The sequence below is a fragment of the Fundulus heteroclitus genome, chromosome 18 (assembly GCF_011125445.2).
Source record: "Fundulus heteroclitus isolate FHET01 chromosome 18, MU-UCD_Fhet_4.1, whole genome shotgun sequence".
NCBI lineage: Eukaryota > Metazoa > Chordata > Actinopteri > Cyprinodontiformes > Fundulidae > Fundulus > Fundulus heteroclitus.
The window spans coordinates 13,633,963-13,651,158 of NC_046378.1; the positions used below are offsets into that span (position 1 = coordinate 13,633,963).

General features: G+C 43.3%; 1 protein-coding gene across 1 annotated transcript in view; it reads right to left on the reverse strand.

The window, feature by feature from the left end:
• The window catches only part of LOC105923422 (SPHK1 interactor, AKAP domain containing), a 119,390-nt gene that overhangs the window by 36,183 nt on the left and 66,011 nt on the right, over window positions 1-17,196 (reverse strand). The window contains 2 exon segments of the mRNA XM_036149590.1: window positions 5,191-5,301; window positions 7,480-7,573. Of these exon segments, the coding sequence (XP_036005483.1) occupies window positions 5,191-5,301; window positions 7,480-7,573 (205 nt within the window).

Below are 17,196 nucleotides of genomic sequence, written 5' to 3' on the forward strand. Positions count from 1 at the left end.
AATATAAAGGTAAAATGTGCTGCAAAATACCTTTTCTTAGTTAGAGAACCAATGTTGTTCTTTTTTAAAGTGTTTTTCTAGTTAGCATCTTGCATTATTGATCTCCAAGTTGAAAAACTGCCTCTAAGGGTGCAATAACCATCCAAGTCGAATAGGTTGAAAGCCAAATTTTACATCACCTCCCAATGATTTAATTTGATTTAAATCTGCCTTTCATTAATATATTCCACTGCATTCAACCCATCCTGCCAAAATAACTTGTTGAATTGATTTCATGTTAAGAAATGTTAGTTAACTAACTCATTAATGTTTTGACTGACCTACAAGGACGTGTTAAATCCTTAAGAAGTGTTTAATTCATCGCAAAATTTCAAGCTAAATCAGAAGCTGGATGTGGGCCAATCAATGAGGCAGCAAGGCAATGCTAAAACATCCCATTTCACAGAGCCTTTTTTTTTTTTTCTGTAAAACTATTTCAGTCCTGCTCAGAACACACCTTTGTCAAGGTGTGTGTACAAGAACCCAAGTGCAGGTTGGCACGCTGGATGATAAAAAACAAAAAAAACAAAAAATTATTGAACTAAAACAAAACTAAAAGCGCTACCTGGCAAGTTACTGCATACAGGAATTCAGATATGAATAACGCAGAAACAAAGCTCAGCATGGGCTGGAAACAATACAAGGACTAACAATGTCACCGATCTGGCAGAGAACAAATCAGAACCTGCGAGTTTATTCACAGGGGGAGGATAACAGCCGACACAATGTAGGCCGGGTGTTTAGCAATCAAGAACGAGCAGAAGCAGAGCAGAAAGCAGGAATTAGCTGAAAAAAGGGACCAACAAAGATGAGAAAAAATCTTAACAAACCATGTGTACAAACTTAGGCATGAGTGCTTCTTGCCCAAACACAGCAAATAATTTACTTATTTTTCTTACATTTTTTGTTATCTTTCCATTTTATTTTCATTTAGTTTCTTTAAAAAGCAAAATGAACAATCAACCTCAGTTGTATCAAAGTCCTTTGTAGGCAGATTCTAAAAACCAATGTAGAACAATATAAATGCTAGTAAAAGTATTAAATGATAATTAATTTGTAAAACAATGTCCAAATAATACTTAAAACCCAGACAATCACCCTCAGCCAGGGCAAAAACCTTGTGTTTTAGTGGTAACAACAACAGGTCAGACCTTAAATGGAGCCTTCAGTGCTCTCCTAACTAAGACGGGACACCAACGATTAAGACTCACCAAGGTAAAAGGAGGAACGCATGTAAGTGTCAAAACCAACAAAACATGTTTAAAAACAACGCATAAAAATATTCCATGAGCGCTATTCTAAATCAGTCTGGAACAATTTGTCAAACTGGGGTTTTCAAGGTTTTAAGTTTTGCCTATCACAACATCACCCGTTTGAATATCAGGGCAAAACCACCAAACTCTAAATGGGACCACAAAAAGCTTCTAATCCATGTCACAAGTCCTTATTTTATGTACTATTTCAAAGGCTGACAGAAATCTTTTCTCTGTTTGTTTAAATATGCTGAAAAGTCAGATCTTCGTTGAGCTTATGGCAAAAATATGAATTATTTAAAGCCAGACTTTACATCAGCACTACAGCGAAAGGTGACTCTTCGATTCAGTCGAGAGGAAAGAAAAACAAAACATGTAAAAGAGCTGCTCTCTAAACTGAAACTCCCAATCAAGAATTCAGTCCATTTTGCACATCTGAAACAGTTTCATAATTGATAACACTGTCACTTCCCCAGCAAACTCCAAAATTGACGCATTTCAACAGCGACAGAGGCAAATCCTAAATGTTTTCATGCTTGACTTGACATTAAAGGTAGCAGATAAAAAAAATGGCACATCAAAATCGTGCGGAGGCTGTGTTTGAATGCATGCTCTTAAAGCTAAAAGCCTTTTCTATTAAGTACCAAGTCCCTGCCTAAACATCCAAGAGAAATGTGAAATTGTGTCACAGGGAGGGATGAAGATTGGGCAAACTGCTTGAAAAACTACAAACAGTAAATGTTAATGGATGCAGAGAGGAGCCTATAAGCCATAAGCAAAGGGGTAGAAAACCTGATTACAAGAGCTGAAATACGTCTACATCATCAGGAAGTGACATCATAACGTCATCATTATTTGTGCCAAACATGTCCAAGAATCCAATATACAGATGGCAAATGGGGCTTAAAATGTGATCATTAGCAAACACTAAAACTAAGCACAGAAAGAGTCAATGATGTGTTGTTCTAAACTCTAGTTTTAATTACAATGTGGCAGTTTTTCAGTGTAAGCACTGCATGGATTTTATTAGTGTCTCAGCGTGTAATGGATATGTGTTTAAAGAAAAATCAGCACCTTAGCCGCAGCAGATAGCAGTCAGAGGGATCTCAGGTCGGAGACTGGTGAAATGAATTTGAATGGACTAGTGAAGCGAAAGGCTAGCCAGAGCGCTGTTATTCCACAGCAAATTCCCAACTATTTAAATTCAACCCTGAGACGTTTTCAGAAACAGTTTAATCCAAAGGAGGTGTCATAAACTTTCACTTGGTTTTACTTTTGTTGGTTACATTAGTTTCTATTGTTGCTATATTAATGAGCCGTAAACTCAGAACATGGTCTGAAGTCCGTTGCATTGTCTAGTAAACATGTTGCAGATCATATCACATTACGCAGTCCAACATGCAAATAGGGATGGGTACCTTTCACATTTCAATATGGTACCCATACCCGGTACCTGCAAATCGATACTGGTACTTAATGGTACCTATTTTCGGTACATTTCTGTGTTTATGTAGTAATAGATGTTAGTTTATTAATAAAATCTCAAAATCTTTCACTGTAACATATTTATTTCTCAATATATAAACTTGGTTGGCTCTACAAATGAACCGTATTTAATATTATATGAATTTTAATACATTGCTTGAATCCACGGCACATACAACACATTTTTTACCAAAACAGCAGTTATCAGAGGCACACAGAGGGAACGAGTTGAATACAGGATTGAAGCTGTGTGTGAATAAAATTCAGGCAGTTGTTTTAGTGCAACAGTTTCAGAGAAGAAAAGATAACTATATTAGAAACAGATTTTATCCCGCGTTGTAATTCAGATCGGGATACATTTACAATGAGGGAACAGAGAGGCTCTTCTCTCCTCTCTTTGCTCTGACTGCTGGCGAGTTAGACGGTGTTTGTGGGAACGGGTTCACAGACAATAACTGCAGAAGCATTGTAACTCAGAAGAAATTCGCTAGATTTTTCGCTGGTCGCTTTTTTGAAAATTAATCGCTGGATGGGTTTGAAAAGTCGCCAAATGTAGCGAGACATTCGCAGAATTGGCAGCAGTGACCAGGTGCTTCCTCAGATCAGAAGTATTTCCTCCGCTGCTCTTTGCAGCGAGCATCATCTGCAGTGCATTTTGAAAAGCGGATCCTTACTTTCCATCGCTTTCTACCAGCCATGCTTGCTGGACCAGCGGCTACTGACGTCATTGCGCTCTCATGCGTGTAATGCTGGGTTCATGTTCGGCATGGAAAATCGCCCACTCTTCTACTCCCTCAGAGTCACAATGATGCGTTTAGGTACCGAAACATGGTACAGTTTTGATTTTACTTGACTCGGTACCCGGTAATACCGACGGGATTCGGTTGGTACCTATAACAATACCAAATTCTGTACCCGTCCCTACATGCGAGTACTCTATGGCATTGTATTCACTGAAATGGATATGAAATGTCATAATTGATTGGTTGATTAAATGTTCTCTGGAATAGGCTGCAGAGCACCAATCAAACACATGCTTCTCTAAAGCGCTTTGGCTGAACAGATTGTATTAAACACTGCCTACACTTTGAACGGTTGTTGTAGGAATTCTAAACAATAACTTGACTTCCTAGAGTTATTGAACAAGGAAACGGTGGAGTGAAAAAGTAATGATGAGAAGCAATCACACCCAACGGTCCGCTGCAGTCTACGGCTGCCCAGTTTCTGTCTCCCCTCTGACTCTTGGCTCCCCTAATACCCAACAGTGGCCTTCATGTGAGACAAAACAGAGACGCTATATCCTAGACAATCATCATCCCGCACAGTAGCTACGCAGCATTTGGCCTTGCCAATCAGCAGGTACTGTGTGTGAGCTCCCGTATCTCCAGTGCTCACATGTCCGAGTGGAGTGAGGCCATAGTGACTTTAGCACAATATTCCAACAACAATGGTCTTGTAACTAAAAAGTGCTATATGAATAAACTTGCCTTGCCATACACCAAAGATAAGACATTGACTACTAATAACCACGTCACAGACCCCATTTCAAAGCGTAAAACAAGGCTGTTCGTGTTGGGTGTCTACCTACTTTTCAGGGACAATGACCATGAGTCGCCTTACTAACAGGCACATATACTGTATATGACTATAGTAAGATATTCATAGTTACACAGAGATAAACACTTTTCACAATAGCCCAAAAGGTGTCGATGTCGTCCACAAGCCAAAAACAGTCTGTGGTAGTCTGGCTTATGTGGTGAACAAATTGAGCCTGCCATAAAAGTCGAATGCACAGCGAGGCCATTCCAGAGCGTTATTTTTCTACACCACTGAGAAGACATGTAAATGTGCAGTGTGTACTGGAAATGATGGTACTACGTACAGCTTACATTTCTGTTTAAGCTCAGAAGCACATCTTCCACTATGGTAAAAAGACGAGAACGGTAAAAACAGAGAAAAAACAGGCATTTCCTTAATTAGACATTTCCCAAAGAAAGCAAAACCTTACATTACCTTTATTAGCCTTAAAAAGGGTAATAAAAGTAATACGACTGCAGCCACTGTATTGGTCATCTGCTCTGTCAGCAGAATGCACATGAGCTTTGAAACACATAAAATCTTATGGGCCAAGGCTTTCAGCTACGGAGCAGCAGGGAAGCACCACGGACCCCGCTGTAAGAACTATTCTTTTTTCTTTTTTTGTGACCATCTTCGTGTCCAAAAGCCAATTAGTGGAAGAGTTTTAGAGGAGAGTTTTAATATGTCATCATTTTTGCCATTTCAAACTGTTTTCTTGCCATCAGTTAGGGCCACAAGCATACCTCCCACAGCTTAAAGACAAGTAGACATGACGCGGGCCGGCTGTGTTGCCAAAACGATGTGCATGTGTCTTCGCTCGCAGTATGCTACTCACCAGGGTGCAGCTGCCGTCTGCATCATCATCCAGCAGGCCCAGCCGGCACAGAGTCTTTTCGTTCTTCAGCCAGTACTCGGAGGAGTCCAGGACGCTGTTGCTGCACAGAACCTGCAGCACGCAAACAAGGGTCAGCAGGACAAAAAAAAAAAAAAAAAAAAACACAACGGAAACACACATGACGAAGAAAGCCAACTTTGATTCATCTCTTCAGTTTCGTCTGCCAGTCTTTGTGCTGCCTCCTTTAAAAGCCAAGGTGATGACGACGTTCAGGGTGTATTAAATATTTGCAATAGATGCATTAAGATATAATCCATCAACTTTTATGCTTGACCAGCCCCGATCGCTTGGTCGCAAATTAAAAACTGGACCTTTTTCCAAAAAGTGAACGCATCATATTAAGTGCTGAGAAATGCTTCTGCTAACGATAATCTCTTAGATGAGGAAGTTTTTCCCAAGTGTGGACTGGGTTAGCTATTTTCTACATCAGTGAGGTGTTTATAAGGATTTGAAAGAAAGCACAAAGTGGGCTTGCTGTATGAGAATAGGTTGGGGTCCATTAACTCTTCAGATAATACTCACACTGACTGGTGTTAATAATGCTAAGTGTGTTAAACGCTAATATAAGATGCCAAAGTGCAATGTCTCAAGTTTGTGACGGTCTATCAGTGAAATTGTGTTTAACTACAGAGCTGTGCACCATGGACAGCCATCTTTTACACACAGGGTAAGCTTTCCTGCTAATACAGCCTCACTTCCTAAGACTTCTGTAAAGTTACAATATAGTAATGGATGGTTAAACAATCCAACACTAATTTGTTCTTTTTTTTCTTTCAAAATAATACATTTGACATAGCTTTCTTCTTTTTTTCGACACAGTTTTGCCATAAAAAGTTTGAGATATTTAACTTTTAATGGTAAAGTGCACAATGCAGTTTCAGGTGTGAAAAAGAGAAAAGAGATCTATCTTTTTGTCTTGTAAATAAGTAAATGAGATATGATATATATTTTTTTTAGTTGGGTTTTAGTTATAGAGGTCAGTGTCCCATTTTACTGTATTTGTAAAATTCCCCAGACTCAGAGACAGGTCTATAACTTTAAGGCTGTTTTCTTTTTTTAATCATTGTTTTTCTTTGCAATAAAACGTGACTACTAAGCCGGTTACATTCTGGACAGTCAGGACAATAAAAACAAAATGTTGTTATTTGTAATCATTTTAAGGAGATTAATTAGCTACAATCCGTTAATGAATATGACCCATAAAATCGCGAGTGTGTCTATACAGTATAGAACTCCTAATTTGTCAGATAGCAGCAAACACACTGTAGTTACTAAAAGAAAATGTCGATGAAACTGGCAGGTAGACAGCTGCTATTGTTCTTTCTTTCCTCCCATATACAATATAAGTGTCAGGCTGTCAACTCAGCACGTTCTTTACTACACTGAAATGATAGCCTTTCTCCCTGTTATGGTGATGAGGTGTGATTATACATTAATTCTTAGAAAGACTGAGGTTGTCCTCAGAAACTACTTTGCCCAGCATCCGATATAAAAGCCCCGGTACAGCAGGTAAAATCATACGCAGAATGTGAAACCTGTGCAATTACTTTGACACATGACACCTACATTGTGCATTGCTCATTCTCCGTGTGTATTTTTAGTGGCGTGTCATGCCCCCTCTTGCTTGCCCCCACTGGAATAGACCTTCTGTTCAGGCCTTCAGCCAAGCAAATCGTGACGTATTCGCCTAGCTGATCTCTCTGGGAGGGGATAATATTTGAGGCTGTTGGTGCCACAGCCCGAGGCCCAATTAAATCAGAGACATTGCTTTGTGTCTCTTCAGCGCCGTCGAGTGGAAGATGGTTAGGATCATGATCGGGGGAGAGCTAATTAGGAACACACACCAGTCCACACAGTGCAGGGTCAGGCACATTAAAAGCAGACCTACAGACAACTTGAGAGGGAATTCAATTCCAGCAGCATTTCGGCAAACTGATCTGAGCCATTTCCCCTACTGTCTCACTCTCTTTCGCTGGGCGATGATAAATCTCCTGGAGGGAGGCGAGGGCCCGACTGCTAGTCTTATTACACCACCTCAGGGCGTCGCTGGCACCCAGCGGGAGGAAATTAATATCAGTTGCACAGCTGGAGGCGCACAAACACAAGTATACGGAAAGACAAATCCGAGCCAGAGGTGAGAAAACGAAGACGTCGATGAGCCGGCAGACAGAGAGACGCGGACCTGTCCTGATGCGAGCACACGCGCGAGGCAGAGTTCTCTGTTCTCACCTTCTTGCAGGCGCTGATGGATGAAGCGACGGTGCTCCCGCCCTCCACCTCGCCGGACTCAGACCCTTCAAACATGGCAGACGACTGGAAGTTGCTGCAGAGCAAAAGACAAAAAGGGCACAGGATCGACTTTGTCAGAGAGAGTTTCCATCAAGCGCCGAAAGAGCTCGCTTCAAAAATCTCGAGTCAATTAGGCATGGCCGTCCCCGCTCGTCACGTCTGCTCGTGTTTTGGAAGCTGCAGCCTCTGCTGCTGAAATAAGCAGCTATTGCAAGTTAGGGAAATGATTTCAACATTTCATGCAGACAATATACTAAACATCACTCATCATTACGATGCAGCAATCAAAACACTGCTTTCATGCAATACTTGGTACGACAGAATAATACTTTGTCCCACAGTAGGGAAATGCATAAATATTGCCTTCGATGCCCACACTGGTTGTGCCAGAGCAGCGTGGTGAGGACAATATGACAGGGAAAAGAAATAAAAGACCCAAGAAAACATGGACTAGTCCTAATCAATATCACCATCGCAATATTTAGCAGCAGTATTGCCATTACATGTTGACCCGGTATAGTTCAGCCTCACTAAATATGCCAGGCAATCGCTAAGAGAACTGGGATCATTAAAAATGCCTTGGAATGTCATGGTTTTAGTTCAATAAAATGTTCTAAACACACTTCTTTGATCATTTATTGAGAAACTCTGCTTATGTGCGTAGGATGTCAACAGCCTATTGACACATATAATTCATGAGAAGCCATGTGTGATACATGCGCATGCATCAGTAGGTCAGGGTAGTGCCAACGTAGAGTGCTGCAGTAAACCGCAACATGTCGAGGATTTACAGGATCGCAAACGTGCACTTAACATCGACCTGTATAAAAATAGAGCTTTGGAGGGTGTCAAATAGCAGCATTTACAATTATTCCCATTTTTAAACACATCAGTTTGTAATTGCGATGTTAAAAAAATGGTTACATTTTAGTCAAGTATTGTTATTTGGTAAAGGTACCAAATCAAAATGTTCAAAATGGTTACGTTTAATTGCATTTAATGGAAGTCCTTGTTTCAGTCAACATCTCAACTGTTGTGCCGGTCTCCAGCACAGAGCGTTAACGCTGCTCAAAACAAATTAAAGCACCACATTTTATTCAGAGTAAGATACCAAGTCAATTAAGCTTCTGGAGTTTTGACCTGGTCAGTTCAGAAGTAGAGAAGATTGTTCAGCTGTTCCAGTGTTCATGAACTTAACAACAAGGGCCCTAAAGAGGCAAGAAGGAGACGGCCCCCAAAAATAGGAATGATTTTGCAGGTGGAGGCCACAGACATTTTTTTTCCCCCTCATTGTTTGTGAGTAGTTTTGTATTTGACCAGGGTCAGTGTCACATCTGATACCAAGAAGCGATATCTGGACCCTAGAGAGGCTGCGCAGGCAATCCGACTCCACCAGGTTATGTGCAATATGTGCCGTTGCCAGAAGGTTTGGTGCGTCTCCCGGCTCAGTCTCATGAGCATGGAGGAGATTCCAGGAGACGACCGGTTTCTCTAGGAGAGCTGGACATGGCCATTAGAGGTCTGAAACCAATCAACAGGACTGCTACCTGCTCCTATGTGCACAGAGGAACAGAATGAGCTCTGCTAGAGTCCTACAAAGTGACCTCCACTGGGCCTCTGGTGTGATTGTGACTGAAATAACCACTGGAAGCAAACTTAAAGAGGGTGGCCTGAAGGCCTGACGTCCTCTAGTAGGCTCTGTGCTCACTGCCGGTCAACTGGCATTTGCCAGAGAGTTTTGGAATTGGCAGATTTGGTACTGGTGCCCTGTTATTTCCCAGATGACAACAGGTTCCCACTGAGCTCATGTGACAAAGATGAAAGGGCCTAGAAAAGCTGTGGTAAACGTCATGCTGCCTGCAACACTGTTCAGCACGATGGGTTTGGTGGTGAGTCGGCGTTGGTCTGGGAATGCACATTCATGGAAGGATGAACAGACCTGTACAGGATAAACAATGTCACCCCGGCTGCCATTAGGTATTAGGAAGAAATCCTTAGACCTATTGTTAGACCCTTTGGTGGTATAGTTGGTCCTGGGTTCCTCCTGGTGCATGATGCATCCTGGAATTTGAAGGAATTGATACTGTTGGCTATCCTCCACGCTTACCCGACCTAAATCCAAAAGAACATTCCTGGGACATCATGTTTAGGTCCATCTGACTCCACCAGGTTGTACCTCAGACTGTCCAGGAGCTCGGTGATGCTCGGGTCAGGATTTGGGAGGAGATACACCAGGACACCATCCATCGTCTATTAAGGAGCATGACCCCGGGTTGTCAGGCATGCAGAACCAAAAATCTGGATTAAGTAAGAATTTAAGTTTTTAATCCAGCTTTAGCTAGTTTAGCAAACGTGCAAATATAACGTGCATCCTAAGGACAAACCTGCAAGCCAGATGAGCTTCTTAACAAGATTTACCAGTGAATGTGTCATGCATTGATAACTGAATGATCGACCCAGGTGTGCCAACATTTTATGCCACAAATCATGGATTAAATCTTGTTGTTATTAATTTTTTTAACAAGTGAAGGCAGAGCAGATGAGCACAAAGGTCTTAATAATTAGAGATCTAGTTAATCAGATCCAGTATCGATGTCGGACAGAATGATATGCTTCTCCAATTGGATATTGAGTTTTGTGTATGTTGGTGCCATTTTTCTATTCAGTAATTTACGCTCATATTTAGTTATTATTTTGGATATGTTTAGTATTTACATATCATAGAATATTCAGAATTGTATTATAACTATTACTGATTTATTATGTTTATAATTTCCCTTTAGTTTAATATGCATTAAGTTTAATGATTAAAATTATCTTGAATAGATAGCTGATAGGAACTGACGCTAAATGATGACGTTGCGAAGCTCGCGCGTCTCTGGAATATATAAAAAAAACTGATGTGTGTTTAGTCACTGAAAATAAAGACGGGGCGAACACACTGTTTTCTACCGTCGTTCAAACTTTAACACGTGTAGACTCGTTCATTCCGTCTGACTGAGTGGTTATTTGCATTCACCAAAAGAAAGAAATGGTCAACATTTTAAGCAAGGACATTTAGCCACTACATTAAGTAGAAAACAGTCGCCAAGGGCGAGAGAATTATCGAAGGAAACCGAGGGACGCAGCGCATGCGTTGGGCTCGCGTGCATGAAGGAAGCCAGCCTGCTTGGAGCAGCAGAGGGCGGTGCACACCAGCGGATTTCCAGACGGCTTCAATGATGATGGATGAGTACAAAAATATCAAATTCGAATGAATAAATAAGCAAAGCTTCGGACTTGCAAGTAATGAATGAAAATTCATGAGTGCTTCACTGTAATTGCACCAAGTAACGTGGCTTAGTCATGTTCAAAGTTTCAAGTGTGCTGCGCTGCTAGTTAAGAAGCCATATATGACGGTTTGGGAAACATTATTGTTAACAAGTCACATCAGCTAAGAAGAAGCTCAAGCTTGTCTCTGAAAATAAAGCCTTGCATCTTACTTTGGAAAACTACATGTTTTAAGATTAAAGGAACATTTATTTGGATTTCAGAAGTGTGCTAGAGTTTGCTGAGACTCATTTAACAATAATAGCAGATCAAAGTGCTCCAGGGTGGAAACAAGATGGAAAACAATGTCGAGCTAGACACTAAAAGAAGGATCAAGTTAACTTCAAAGGCATTAGAGGAGAAGCTTGATAAGCAAATGTCTCTAAGAAAACGTGTTTTAGCACGCCTTGTTTCCAAATCAGAGGAAATTGACAATTTAATGAGCAATGTTTCCAATGCACATGCATTAGAGAAGGATCATTTAAGAGAATATTCAAAATTGCTGAATGAGTTTATTGAAGTAAATAACACAGTAAGCGAACTGTTGTCAGAAGAAGAAAGAAAAGCTGACCAGCAGTATTGGAGTGAGCCTAATCTCACCAAGTATGAAAACTTTTTGTCCACATTGGAGCAGTGGATAATAGAAATAAAACAGCAAGCCAAGGCTGCTCCTGTACAGGCAGCCACTGAACATGAGGCTCCAGAGGACGTCGTTGCGACACAGCAAGATGAGTTTGCTGCCGCGGAGCCTGCTGCTAAAGAGTCTGCTGCCGAAGAAGTGCATCCAGATGACAGTGTGTCCACGGTGCAACAGAAGCAAGCTTCAGTCCTAGCACGAAGCGTATGCAGTAGATACTCAAAGGGGTCAAATGTGTCATCTCATGCATCTTCTATGCGTAAGAAAGAGGAAGCTCGCCGAGCAGCTTTATTGGTGCGTGCAGATGCACTTAAGAGGAAAGAAGCACTGCAGTTGCAAGAGGCTCAAATAGAAGCGCAGCTTGCCGCACAGGAAGCGCATCTTGCAGCACAGCTGAAATATCAGAAAATTCAGATGAGAACTCAACTGGAGAAATTAGATTTCGAGACTGCTCTCGCAGAATCCACAGCGAGACTACAGGTGATGGAAGAATATGATAACATGGAAGATGGAATGCATTCATACCTGAACAAAAACACGCATGCAGCCACAATCATCCCACGTCATGTTTCAGATGTTAGACTAAAATCTGCAAACTATCCTCAAGCTATGTCAGATAACCGTGTGCCTCATGTTCCAGCCCATGTGGCTCATGTGCAGGTGAAGAAAGAAAAAGACGATGTTGCAAGCACACGTCCTGATGCAAGCAAACATCCTGGTGCGAGGCAAGTTGAACTTGGTGAGGTGATCCTGAAACAGAAGGACATCACTGAGATGTTAGTTACGCAACAAAGACTAGCCAACTTGCCTCAACGCAAAGTCCCTGAATTCAGTGGTGATCCTCTTGAGTTCCTGCCGTTCCTGAGAATGTTCGAGCACATCATTCACAGCCGGACAGACAACGACGCAGATCGTCTGTATTATTTAGAACAATTCACCACAGGTGAGCCGAGAGAATTGGTGAGAAGTTGCCAACACATGAGTGCACAACAAGGTTACGAGGAGGCAAGAAAGCTATTGACTTATCACTATGGCAACGAACAGAGAATAGCTGCTGCCTACGTTGACAAGGCTGTCAAATGGCCTCCAATTAAAGCAGAAGATGCTAAGTCGCTCCACAGCTTTTCTATCTTTCTGACTGGGTGCAAAAATGTGATAAACAATTTGGAGTACCTAGAGGAAATAAACAGTCCGAGCAACCTTCGGATCATTGTCCAAAAGTTGCCCTTCAGGCTTCGGGAAAGATGGAGAGTTGTAGCTTTCGACCTTCAGGAAAAAGAAAAAAGGAGAGCAGACTTTGCTGATCTTGTAGGGTACATCAACAGACAAGCTAAGATAGCTTCGGACCCACTGTTCGGTGATGTCAAAGACCCTGCTGATGCAAAAGAAAGGTCCAAGTCCAGCGCTAAACCTGCAATGGGTCGATTGAAAAGAACCACTGGCCTCGCAACAAGCGTAATGCCAGCAGATGAGTCCTCTGACTCAAAAAAGACTAAGCAGACTAGCAACGCATTTCAAGAGCCATGTCTTTTCTGCAACAAGGGACACGTTCTGAGTGCATGCAACAAAATCAGAAGTCTGCCGAACAAAGAAAGAATTGAATTCCTTAAAGGAAAAGGTCTTTGTTTTGGGTGTCTGACTCAGGGGCACATGGGAAAAGATTGCAAAAAGAAAGCTACGTGTGACATTTGCACTAAGAAACATCCTACTCTGCTTCATACGAAGAGAGAGGAAGATGGCAACCAAGCAACTGCCAAGCCTGGGAAGTCAAGTGAAGGCTTCACTAGTGAACATTCTAGCCGACAAGAGCAAGTGTCATCCAAAGGTGAACTGTCAGCTGTCACCGGGGCCGGAGGCAGCAACTGTATCCTTTCCATTGTGCCGGTGCGTATCAAATCCAAGAAGAGCAACAACACCATGGAAACGTATGCGTTCATGGACTCAGGAAGTTCAGCAACGTTTTGCTCCGAAAGATTGATGAGGCGACTTGGTGTCAATGGAAAGAGAACTCAAGTACTACTACGTACCATGGGCCAGGAAAAGCCTGTGTCCTGTTTTGTCCTCTCAGATCTAGAGGTGTGCGGTCTGACAGAGAGCAAATACATCAGCCTGCCAGATGTTTACACCCACACGGATATACCTGTAATGAAAGATAATGTTCCTGTAGAGAAGGACCTGGAGAGATGGCCGTATCTGCGGCAAGAAGTGCGGCTACCACAGATCGACGCAGATGTGGAGTTGCTGATCGGAATGAATGCTCACTCTGCAATGGAGCCGTGGAAGATAATCCACAGTCAAAACGACGGGCCTTATGCCATAAAGACAACCCTTGGCTGGGTAGTGAATGGCCCTCTGAAGAAAGAGAATGACCACAAACCAAGTCATTTCAGTCATGGTGCTTCAGTCAACAGAGTGTCAGTCAGCAGTGTGGACAGTATGCTGTTGCGGCAGTACAATCATGACTTTCCGGAGCAAGCCTGCGAAGAGAAGTCAGAAATGTCACGAGAAGACATCCAATTCATGCAGTGTGTGACACAAACAACCAAGAAAATCGATGGACACTACTGCATTGGTATGCCTCTTAAAAACAAAGACATTGTGATGCCGAACAACAAGAGTGTTGCTAAGCAACGAGCGTCGAGCCTGAAAAGGAAACTTGCTAAGAACTCCCGCTTCCATGACGACTACACAGCCTTCGTGTCAGATCTGCTGAGCAAAGGCTACGCGGTGGAAGTCCCTGCCAACGAGCGCAACCGCAACGATGGCCGAGTATGGTATATTCCCCATCATGGCGTGATCCATCCGCAGAAGGGGAAGTTGCGGGTCGTTTTTGATTGCGCCTCTTCGTTCCAAGGGAAGTCGTTAAACGAGGAGTTGTTACAGGGGCCGGACCTCACAAACAGTCTGGTTGGAGTCCTGACAAGATTTCGCTTTGATCACATCGCACTCATAGCAGACATAGAGGCGATGTATCACCAAGTGAGAGTCCCTGATGAAGATTCCGATCTTTTGCGATTCCTCTGGTGGCCAGAGGGAGATCTGAACCAGCCTCTGCGTGAGTACAAGATGGTTGTCCACCTGTTCGGGGCCAAGTCCAGCCCAAGCTGTGCCAACTACGCTTTGCGCCGGACTGCAGAGGATGGGAAAGATAGGTCATCACTTGAGGCAGTAACCACAATTCTTGAGCACTTCTATGTAGACGACTGTCTGGTCTCAGCGTCTGACGAGAAGAAGGCTATTTCTTTGACCAAAGACCTCATTGCACTCTGCGAAAGTGGAGGATTCCATTTGGCTAAATGGTCTAGCAACAGCCGTAAAGTATTGTCATCACTTCCCGAACATGAGCGTGCAAAGGAGATCAAGAATCTAGATCTGGACAGGGATGAGCTACCCATGGAGAGGGCACTTGGAGTGGATTGGTGCATAGAATCAGATTCTTTCAAGTTCCGCATCCTTGTTAAGAACATGCCTGTCACCAAAAGGGGTATCCTATCAGTCGTAAGCTCAATTTATGACCCCCTTGGTTTCCTGTCACCGTTCATCCTTCTGGCTAAGACCATTGTGCAAAATCTTTGTCGATTGAAACTTACCTGGGATGATGACATTCCTGAAGACATTGCGAACAGATGGTTCGCCTGGCTGTCTGACTTGAGCCGATTTGCCAGCTTCTCTGTCAAGAGGTGCATCAAACCTGAGGGATTTGGTTTGGTAGTGTCAGCGCAGCTACACCATTTCTCTGACGCTAGCGAGAATGGCTATGGAGTCGTCAGCTACGTTCGTATTGAGAACAGCCACAGTCAAGTCCATTGCTCGTTTCTTCTAGGAAAATCCAGGGTGGCGCCGCTCAAGCCAATCACTGTGCCACGTCTTGAGCTGGCTGCGGCTACCATCGCGGTGAAAATGGACAAACTCATGAAGCAAGAATTTCGGATGGGAAATCTCAAGGAGTCCGTGCTATGGACAGATAGCACCACTGTTCTCCGATATATTGACAATGACTGCGCTCGTTTCAAAACATTTGTAGCGAATAGAGTGTCGACAATCAGAGAGAATACAAGGCCAGCTCAGTGGAGATACGTCAGTACATCTTCTAATCCGGCTGATCACGCATCACGAGGAATGAAGGCAGAGCACTTCATGGAGTGTCAGAGTTGGATTGAAGGACCTGACTTCCTTGTTAAGGACGAGTCTCACTGGCCGGTCCTCTCAGAGTTCTCTAGAAAGATAAGTGAAGATGATGCCGAGGTGAAGCGCAAGATCACTGTGAACATCATCAACACCGCCAACTCAAGCACAGACCCTCTCTTCAAGCTGATTCATCATTATTCTAGCTGGCACAGTCTAAGGAAGGCCGTTGCCTGGATGTTAAGGCTGAAGGAGTTGCTTAAAAATCTGTGTGAACAAAGGAAGATCTTTGAGTCTCAAACCCAGTCTCAAGATGGTCAAACTGTGAAGCCCAAGATCGTTGAAGACCATATGCAGAAATGGAAATCTGGCCTGAAAGGAACCCATCTTAATGTCAAGGACATCAGGAGAGCAGAAACTGCTATCATCCAGTTTAGCCAAAGACAAACCTTTCATAAGGAGCTTTGTGCACTGGAAAAGGGTGATAAGGTCAAGAGAAGCAGTTTTATCTTGAGATTGGATCCATTCGTCCAAGACGGTGTCCTCCGGGTTGGTGGAAGACTGCATCAGGCAGCCTTGCCGGAACACACAAGGCATCCGGCTATTCTAGCCAAGAATCATCATGTCACAACTCTGATCATCAGGAATGCACATGAGGAGACCGGGCATGGAGGAAGGAACCACACCCTCGCTCGACTGAGAGAAAGAGTCTGGATATGCAAAGGGAATGCAGCAGTGAGAAGTGTGCTTTCAAAGTGTGTGAACTGCCGAAAGACTCAAGCTGCAGTTGGTGAACAGAAGATGGCAAATCTACCACCAGATCGTCTTCAGCCAGATCACCCACCCTTCACCAATGTCGGCGTGGACTATTTCGGCCCCTTTGAAGCCAAGCGTGGACGAGCGCGAGTCAAGCGTTACGGAGTCTTGTTTACTTGCCTCACAATCCGAGCCGTCCACATTGAAATCGCACACTCACTGGACACAGACTCCTGTATAAATGCGATGAGACGTTTCATTGCGAGACGAGGGCAAGTGGAAGTCATGAGATCCGACAACGGTACGAATCTGGTAGCTGCAGAACACGAGCTCCGCAAGGCCTTGAAGGACTGGAATCAGTCTCAGATTTCTGAAGCTCTGCTGCAAAGAAGAGTTACTTGGATTTTCAACCCGCCTGCTGGGTCGCACCATGGCGGGATCTGGGAGCGCCAAATAAGAACAGTGCGCAAGGTACTTACCAGTGTTCTGAAGCTTCAGTGTCTAGACGATGAATGTCTGCACACTGTGATGTGCGAAGTGGAAGCAGTGATCAACAGCAGACCCCTTACCAAGTCATCTGATGATGTCGATGACCTCGAGCCACTGACAGCGAATCATCTTCTTCTACTCAAGGGAAGGCCAGCACTCCCTCCTGGCATGTTTCAGAAAGAAGATCTGTACTGCAAACGAAGATGGAGGCAGGTGCAGTATATGTCCGACATTTTCTGGAAGCGTTGGTCTAGAGAATACTTGCCTCTCCTACAAGAACGGCAGAAGTGGCTGGAGAAGAAGAGAAACGTGAAAGAAGGGGACGTTGTGCTCATTGTGGA